This window comes from Leptodactylus fuscus, chromosome 11 (assembly GCF_031893055.1).
Source record: "Leptodactylus fuscus isolate aLepFus1 chromosome 11, aLepFus1.hap2, whole genome shotgun sequence".
NCBI classification, from domain to species: Eukaryota; Metazoa; Chordata; class Amphibia; order Anura; family Leptodactylidae; genus Leptodactylus; species Leptodactylus fuscus.
This window is the reverse complement of record NC_134275.1, coordinates 80272423-80281408: the sequence shown is the minus strand read 5'-3', so window position 1 is coordinate 80281408 and position 8986 is coordinate 80272423. Positions and strand designations below refer to the sequence as shown.

Below are 8986 nucleotides of genomic sequence, written 5' to 3'. Positions count from 1 at the left end.
GACCTGTGGGTATCGGAGTGAGAGCGGAGGAGCGGACGGAGGAGGAGGAGGAGACGCGACATCATGGTGCGAACCGTGTGCAGCCCTGCTGGTGTAACTGCAGGGGCAGAGCAGGTAACAGTATCCGAGGGCAGCAAGATGTGATAACAGGACAGGGCTGCAGGGGGTAATAGATCAGGACAGGGCTGCAGGGGGTAATAGATCAGGACAGGGCTGCAGGGGGTAATAGATCAGGACAGGGCTGCAGGGGGTAATAGATCAGGACAGGGCTGCAGGGGGTAATATAAGAGGACAGGGCTGCAGGGGGTAATATAAGAGGACAGGGCTGCAGGGGGTAATAGATCAGGACAGGGCTGCAGGGGGTAATATAACAGGACAGGGCTGCAGGGGGTAATATAAGAGGACAGGGCTGCAGGGGGTAATATAAGAGGACAGGGCTACAGGGGGTAATAGATCAGGACAGGGCTGCAGGGGGTAATATAAGAGGACAGGGCTGCAGGGGGTAATATAAGAGGACAGGGCTGCAGGGGGTAATATAAGAGGACAGGGCTGCAGGGGGTAATATAAGAGGACAGGGCTGCAGGGGGTAATATAAGAGGACAGGGCTGCAGGGGGTAATATAACAGGACAGGGCTGCAGGGGGTAATATAAGAGGACAGGGCTACAGGGGGTAATAGATCAGGACAGGGCTGCAGGGAGTAATAGATCAGGACAGGGCTGCAGGGGGTAATAGATCAGGACAGGGCTGCAGGGGGTAATAGATCAGGACAGGGCTGCAGGGGGTAATAGATCAGGACAGGGCTGCAGGGGGTAATAGATCAGGACAGGGCTGCAGGGGGTAATATATCTGGACAGGGCTGCAGGGGGTAATAGATCAGGACAGGGCTGCAGGGGGTAATATATCAGGACAGGGCTGCAGGGGGTAATAGATCAGGGCAGGGCTGCAGGGGGTAATAGATCAGGGCAGGGCTGCAGGGGGTAATAGATCAGGGCAGGGCTGCAGGGGGTAATAGATCAGGACAGGGCTGCAGGGTGATAATATATCAGGACAGGGCTGCAGGGGGTAATATATCAGGACAGGGCTGCAGGGGGTAATATATCAGGACAGGGCTGCAGGGGGTAATATATCAGGACAGGGCTGCAGGGGGTAATATATCAGGATAGGGCTGCAGGGGGTATTATATCAGGACAGGGCTGCAAGAGCGTAATATATGAGGGCAGGGGGATAATATATCAGGACAGGGCTGCAGGGGGTAATAGATCATGACAAGGCTGCAGGGGGTATTATATCAGGACAGGGCTGCAGGGGGTAATATATCAGGACAGGGCTGCAGGGGGTATTATATCAGGACAGGGCTGCAGGGGGATAATATATCAGGACAGGGCTGCAGGGGGATAATATATCAGGACAGGGCTGCAGGGGGTAATAGATCAGGACAGGGCTGCAGGGGATAATATATCAGGACAGGGCTGCAGGGGGTAATAGATCATGACAAGGCTGCAGGGGATATTATATCAGGACAGGGCTGCAGGGGGTATTATATCAGGACAGGGCTGCAGAGGAATAATATAACAGGACAGGGCTGCAGGGGGTAATATAACAGGACAGGGCTTCAGGGGGTAATATATCAGGACAGGGCTGCAGGGGGTAATATAACAGGACAGGGCTGCAGGGGGTGATAGATCATGACAAGGCTGCAGGGGGTAATATATCAGGACAGGGCTGCAGGGGGTAATATATCAGGACAGGGCTGCAGGGGGTAATATATCAAGACAGAGCTGCAGAGGAATAATATAACAGGACAGGGCTACAGGGGGTAATAGATCAGGACAGGGCTGCAGGGGGATAATATATTAGGACAAGGTTGCAGGGGAATAATATATCAGGACAGGGCTGTAGGGGGTAAAATATCAGGACAAGGCTGCAGGGGGTAATATATCAGGACAGGGCTGCAAGAGAATAATATATCAGGACAGGGCTGCAGGGGGATAATATATCAGAACAGGGCTGCAGGGGAATACTATATCAGGACAGGGCTGCAGGGGGTAATATATCAGGACAGGGCTGCAGGGGGTAATAGATCAGGACAGGGCTGCAGGGGAATAATATATCAGGACAGGGCTGCAGGGGGTAATATATCAGGACAGGGCTGCAGGGGGTAATAGATCAGGACAGGGCTGCAGTGTAATAATATATCAGGACAGGGCTGCAGGGGAATAATATATCAGGACAGGGCTGCAGGGGAATAATATATCAGGACAGGGCTGCAGGGGGTAATATATCAGGACAAGGCTGCAGGGGGTAATATAACAGGACAAGGCTGCAGGGTAATAAGTGAGCATTGCAATGTAATGATATGTGAGGTTGGGCCTGTAGGGTAATAACATGCCAGGTCAGGGCTGCAATGTGATGAAACACTTTGGGCTGCAGTGTAATAATGAACTTGGTCAGGTAATAGGTAATAGACATTACAGTTGTCCTAAATCTCAAGTATATGGTTTCCTTCTTAAAGCAGCACCTCACCTGTCTATAGGTTGTGCTGTAATAATAATACAGCTCAGCCCTATTTACTTCAATAGTCATGAACTGCAATACCAGACAGAACCACTAGACCAGTGGGGTGCTGTTACTGGGAGCAGACCTATATTTCTAAACCTGGACAACCCCTTTAAGATTGAAAATGTATTTTTCTCCTTCTAACTTCCCCTTTCTATACTGTATACAGGTGTGACCCCCTACAAATAAGTAACAGTACTGGGCAGCTCTCCAGACACAACCTGGACCACCAATATACGTCAGTCATCCAACTGGCTCGACCCCGGGAGATTCTCACGATTTGGCCGAAACTTGTCCTCTCTTACCCGATATACTATGGAGTTGGAGAAGGATCTAACTATGGCTGACGATATCCAGAATCTGGGCGGTAAGAGGGTTGAGCACTGCGAGCAGCAGGTAGACATCACCGATTACTCCGAAGCTGGGAATGATAGCATAGACGAGGCCGCCGCTTACATGGACGCCCATCCCGAGTTTATCGAGGATGACAATGGAGAGATTCGCTACGGCTGCACCTTGTGTGGGAAGACCTTCAAGCACATCGGCCATTTCAATAGACACAAGAACAACCACTCCGGCCAGAGTCTCTACAAATGTCGGGAGTGTTACAAAGGCTTCCGCGATCAGGTAGAGCTGGATATCCACCAGAGAATCCACACCGGCGAGAAGCCCTTCAAGTGTTCGGAGTGCGACAAGACCTTCGTGCACCAGTCCCACCTCGCGTCCCATCAGAGAAGCCACACGGGGGTGAAACCGTACATGTGCCCCGTGTGTGCCCGGAGTTTTACCCACTCATCGAGTCTAAAGAGACATCAACAAACTCACACCGGCGATAAGCCGCACAAATGCACTGAGTGCTCCAAAGCCTTTGGTCGGAGAACCCACCTGGTGCGGCACTTGAGGATACACACGGGAGAGAGACCCTATAAATGTGAGAAGTGCGGGAAATCCTTCAATAGGAAATTTACTCTGGATACACACTGCAGACTCCATACTAGCAAGAGAGTCCAAGGGGACCCCGAGTCTTCCGGGACCACGGACGATTCCGACGACTGGTGATCCGGTGGCCTAAGATTAAGGCGGATTGGTAAAGAGTAGATCCCCCTCGAGTCGTCATCTTATGTCAAGCTGTCAGGACTGTATAGCTGTCGTATAGATTCCTCACCTAAATCTACTAGGGTGAAAACTGCCACCTATATACGGTAGAATGATGCGCCCGTCACCTGACTCCTCTGCTCCAATAGGTTGTCAGACTGTCGAGAGGCACTGAGGAATCTGTCAAGACGAAGAAGATGCCCCTTAGTCATAGTTACAGGCCTCGGTGTAAAGGGATCGTTACAAGATCGCTATGGCCCATTCATGTGCTTGTACGGTATTAGGTCGCCCTATATTGTCTATTTTTTTTTATAGTGAATACCCCCAAGTTAGACAACCGTCCCCTTAAAGAGGACCTTTCACCACTTCTACCCACTCCATATTACCCTTAATATACTATGGTAGATGCTAGTATGGAAAGGGTAAAATCACGTGTTACCTGGATCCAGTAGGTGGCGCTACGTCCTGGCACTGTTAGTATGAGGCACCACCTGCTGCGTGCACAAATCGGCAGGTTAGGGCAGCCTATAGGAGAGGCATAGTTGGCCTCTATAATAATGAAACGCCCCAAAATTCCCAGGATCTGGATGTGAGCGTGTCAGACCATACGGCTGCTCTGGGATCCAAGGCAGCGCCACAAACAAAAAGAGCGCCACATTTATTATTATTATTATTATTATTATTATTATTATTATTATATTATTATAACAAAAAGAGCGCCACATTTATTATTATTATTATATTATTATAACAAAAAGAGCGCCACAAACAAAAAGAGCGGGCACTACAAAAATATACGGGAGGAACGAGGGTGCAGCTAATGCAACAAAGTATCATGAACAAGGAACTGCAACAAAACAGCAAATAATCGTTACTGACACTAATAACATAAATAGGGACTATAACTAATTATACCCGTACACGTACAGGGTCAATCCAAACTAAGGGTGACCTCTAACCCCAGGAGAATCCAAAATAAGATTCAGCGGACACTAAATCTGGTTAGATGGTCTATTACATGTATCCATAGTACACCATAATGGGGACGGCACAATCTAAAAAAAAAATGCATATAGCTAATGATACTCAAATAGTGCAAAGGCCCAAGAAACGCGCTGGCTCGGAAACCCCGTGCGTTTCGCCACTAACTATTGGCTTTCTCAGGGGTATAAATCTGGACACGCACACCCCTGATAGAAACCAATCCATTCTAGATGCAACCAGAGAAGATTATGTGATGCACTGCAGTTAGTTTTGGTGCCTGATAAGCGAACTAGACTCCCTAATGTCAGGTGGGTGGGCCACAAAACTCATAAGGGGCCCGAAGGACCTCGTTTATGAGGAGAGACTAAAGGAGTTACATCTGTTTAGTCTGGAGAAGAAGGATTTAAGGGGAGATATGATAAATCTATATAGATGGCCCATACTAGAAATATGGAGAAAAGCTGTTGCGTGTAAAATGCCCTCAAAAAACAAGGAGGTACTCCCTCCACCTGGAGGAAAAAAGATTTAATCTGAAGAGCCGACAAGGCTTCTTCACTGTAAGGATTGGTAATCTGTTGAATAGCCTACCCAGGACCTGGTTCTATACTGTGAGGACTGTAAACCTGTGGAATAGCCTACCCAGGACCTGGTTCTATACTGTAAGGACTGTGAACCTGTGGAATAGCCTACCATAGGAGCTGGTTCTATACTGTAAGGTCTGTGAACCTGTGGAATAGCCTACCCAGGACATAGTTCTATACTCTAAGGTCTGTGAACCTGTGGAATAGCCTACCATAGGAGCTGGTTCTATACTGTAAGGACTGTGAACCTGTGGGATAGCCTACCCCAACAGCTGGTTGTATACTGTAAGGACTGCTCGTAATGGTTAACAGCTTCTTACAGCAAACTAGCATTGCTGCCTATATAATTTCCTTCACTCTTCCCTTTCGCTATGACCTTGGATGAACCTGAAGGCCATTTCAACCATATTATGTCACCGTCCCCCGCCCCAGGATCAGTAGGGCCCAGCTCACAGACTCCCAACAATGGCTCGAAAATAAACCCTTTTCCAAATGTGACCAAAAAAAAAAAAAAAAATCGCCCTCTTATCCAAAATTACAGGTTTTTTTCAGCCATCTCAAAAACGGTACCAATGAAAATGACGACTCGTCCTGCAAAAAACAAGGTCAATAGAGAATCTATGTCTGTTCCAGATACACTAATGCCCTTTTAAGCTAGTTATGCAAAAGTAATAAAGTACAAATAAAAATTAAGCTAAACTCCCCCCCCCCCCAAAAAAAATGCAGCGTTACTGTTTTTCCACCCACGCCCTCCAAAAAAGATACATATGTATTCAAATATATTTTTTATATTCATCCCACAAAAAACAAGCCCCGATCCAGCTAAACTGATACAAAAAGATAAATGGATGTCGGTGGGGGTAGAATAGCTCATATACTCCCCCCTCCCTGTACAGTGACCTCCGCACGTGTCACAGAGCATGCTCACTACACTCACCCGTAAAGGTCAATGCGTTCTCTCCAGTCTATAGGCTCCTATGGTCCATGTGGCTGCTGTAAAGCAGAACTCTGAATGCTGTTAGCAGAGCAGAGGAGCAGCTCAGGCAAGATGGCCGCCCCGGAATCCTATAAAAATCTTAAAAAATGTGAAAAAATTATATTTGTCAGTATCCGGTTTTAATCAGTAAACACATATAGGCGATACACTACATGTGATCTTGTCAACGACAATGGAGGACGACTCAAGGACTTATTACTGTAGATTTTTTTATTATTCAAATGAGAAATGTTCTCATTGAATCTTTACTGTGAATCCTGAAGATGTTTTTATGATACATCGGAATATTTATTGAGTGTTAAAGGGGCGCTCAGTGGGAAACTAATCTACTGTGTTATTGCCAAAGGTTGGTCCTCGGGGGCGGAGCATGACCCATGGGTTCTCTCTTTGGTGCTGTTATATTTCTGAGTGAAGCTCCGCCCCCGAGGTTCTGCACAAGGCTGGATAGATCCTCTTTATCCCGGAGTGTTCCTTTACATTGTTACAAGTGACTTTTGATCTAGTTCTTACACTGAAGTATTGACATATAGATATATATATATTACATTATACTGCATGGTCGTGCTGATGTTCTAGTCACAGTATCATTGTGCCCTGCAGGGGGCGGGGTTTTAAACGTTGGTGCTATGGTCATATACCATTACCCGTGAAGTTGTATCATTAAAGTCTACTTGTTGTTGTCTCTCTCCTATGGAAAGTGCCAGCCCTTTATACCCAGTATTAAAGTTTAATCGGTTCAGAAATGAATGACTGAGTCTGTTTTTGGAATTTTTTTTAATTTTTTTATTCATCCGTATGACTGTTCCATCTATTAGGCTATGGGTAGGACTTTATGGGTGAGGGGTGGTCTTAAAGTTGTGGGCAATTTTCGGGAGATGATGTAAACATGACCACGGTCACCAACCATTCTTTTCATGAAATGTGCAGGCACCAATGGCTTACCCCAGCAGGTGAGGACCAGTGGGGCGGCCACTAGATGGAAGTGGTGGTGTTATACTGTGGGGTCTCTTCATGCCCCAGAATATAAGAATCGGAGACCCAGGGAAGGTGCGGAGACATAAAAATAGTCATACCATCCCTCACCTCTACTGGGCCACAACCACAGAAGAGTTGGTCAGCGTGGCCAAAAAATGGGAATAAGAGATGCAGGTGCCCATTGCTGCTCACAAATGTTGCAGCGGCCCTCTTCGTGCACCAACTGCGCATACCTACTGTAGGTACGGATGCATAAACAGAAGTCGCGGTGACTAGGGTTGAGCCGATCTTGAGATTTCAGGATCGTTTTTTAAAATCCGATTTTCTATCATTTTGCAGCCGATCCCGATTGTGAAATTTGCTGAATCGCCGATCAGGATCTGATCTTTCCCTAGCTGTGACCTGGCAGCTGGGCTTATAGTTACAGTTTGATCAAAATGTAAAGCACCAAGAACCTCATTTTCATGTATCCTTATATACGGTAGGTATTTGTAGTAATGCTCGAGTGCTCTTGCAAATTTTTGTTTGCACAATTGGATGGCAGCCACACCAACGTGCAGCTGCATTTCTTGTTCATATTGGCAGGGCTAACCAACTTTTCTGTGGGGGAAGGGAATGTCCTGACACTTTGTATAATAGTCATCCGTGTCTCCTGTATGCATCGGTGATGGCGCACCTTGCTGTGGCCCTGTGGGTGTTCCCTAGTGTACACTGTCTTCAGATGGGAGATAGACAGGTTAAGACGGCATTATATATTGACGACCTGCTCCTCTACGTCACTCGGCCTCGAGTTTCCTTCCCGTCCATCTTATAAGAGTTTAGACTCTTCGGCCACTTTAGCAAATTTAAAGTTAATCTCTCTTAAATCGCGGCCCTCAATGACCCCCAATCCTACAGTAGCGGCCCAATTTCCTAGATCAGATACCTGGGTATTCGGATCGCTGTGGACCCATCTTGTCTTTATCGTTACAATTTATCGTTACTCCCCTTACTAGAACATACTGCGGTGGACCCGAGGTCTTAGGGCGCCTTGGGCTTGTCTTGGTTTGGACGTATTAACACCTTGAACATGGCTATCATCCCCGGTCTCTTGTACATGTTTGAGGCCATACCTGGTCGACTCCCGCGCTCCTTCTTTCACCGGTTAGTTAACTTGTATTAGTTTTGTGTGGGGCTCGGTGCGCAGTCGTCTGAAGTTTGGCACCCTTCCTATCTATACTATAAATCTGTGGTTTTACTGCGTATTTCCAATTGGCGATAGAGGAGTGGATAAACAATGGATGGCCATGGAGACTGACTTACTTAAAACCCACCTTGGATCCCTGCCCACTTTTGCCCAAGACATGTTAACCACACGTTCCTCTCTGCCCGTCTGGGACTCTGTAACTAGCATACGGGGACCTCTGAGCCTGCTCTTCATTAACACACTGTTTCCGCCGGGTTGTTCCGTTTCCACATTTCCATGATGGACGGTCGTGATCGGCGTTCCGTTGTGTGACATTGCTGGTGTCTCGTCCCTCCCCTCTTTAGATTATATGCGCGATTCCAACCCGGGCCTTACCCTTGTCCTGGCTGGAGTATAACCAACTACAGGCTTTCCTACGGACATTCTTCCTACTCCCGCTTCTGGCCTCTACACAAGCATATTACTTTGGCCTGAGATCTCGACTCGAGCCCTCTCTTTGTTGCACGGTATACTCCTCGGCTCACTTATCTCGAGGCCACATGGACACATAATGGTGTATGCTGTGGATCTTCTGCAAATATGGATTCTGTTGCGCGTTCACGCATCTCACT

The 8986-nt window shown here is 47.4% G+C and overlaps 1 protein-coding gene across 2 annotated transcripts; it reads left to right on the top strand.

The window, feature by feature from the left end:
- Positions 1 to 25: 25 nt before the first annotated feature.
- On the top strand, positions 26 to 4080 carry LOC142185073 (uncharacterized). 2 transcript variants are annotated; one of them, XM_075260325.1, is made up of 2 exons: positions 26 to 114; positions 2727 to 4080. In XM_075260325.1, the coding sequence occupies exon 2, from the start codon at positions 2873 to 2875 to the stop codon at positions 3614 to 3616; it is 744 nt and encodes a 247-aa protein (XP_075116426.1). In that variant the 5' UTR covers positions 26 to 114; positions 2727 to 2872; the 3' UTR covers positions 3617 to 4080. The 2 variants fall into 2 exon arrangements, with proteins under 2 accessions (XP_075116426.1, XP_075116427.1); XM_075260326.1 differs by having other exon boundaries at positions 31 to 66.
- The last annotated feature ends 4906 nt before the right edge of the window (positions 4081 to 8986 follow it).

Coding starts and splice junctions, on each gene's coding strand:
- LOC142185073 (XM_075260325.1), top strand. CDS start 2,873: ATGGAGTTGGAGAAGGATCTAACTATGGCTGACGATATCCAGAATCTG.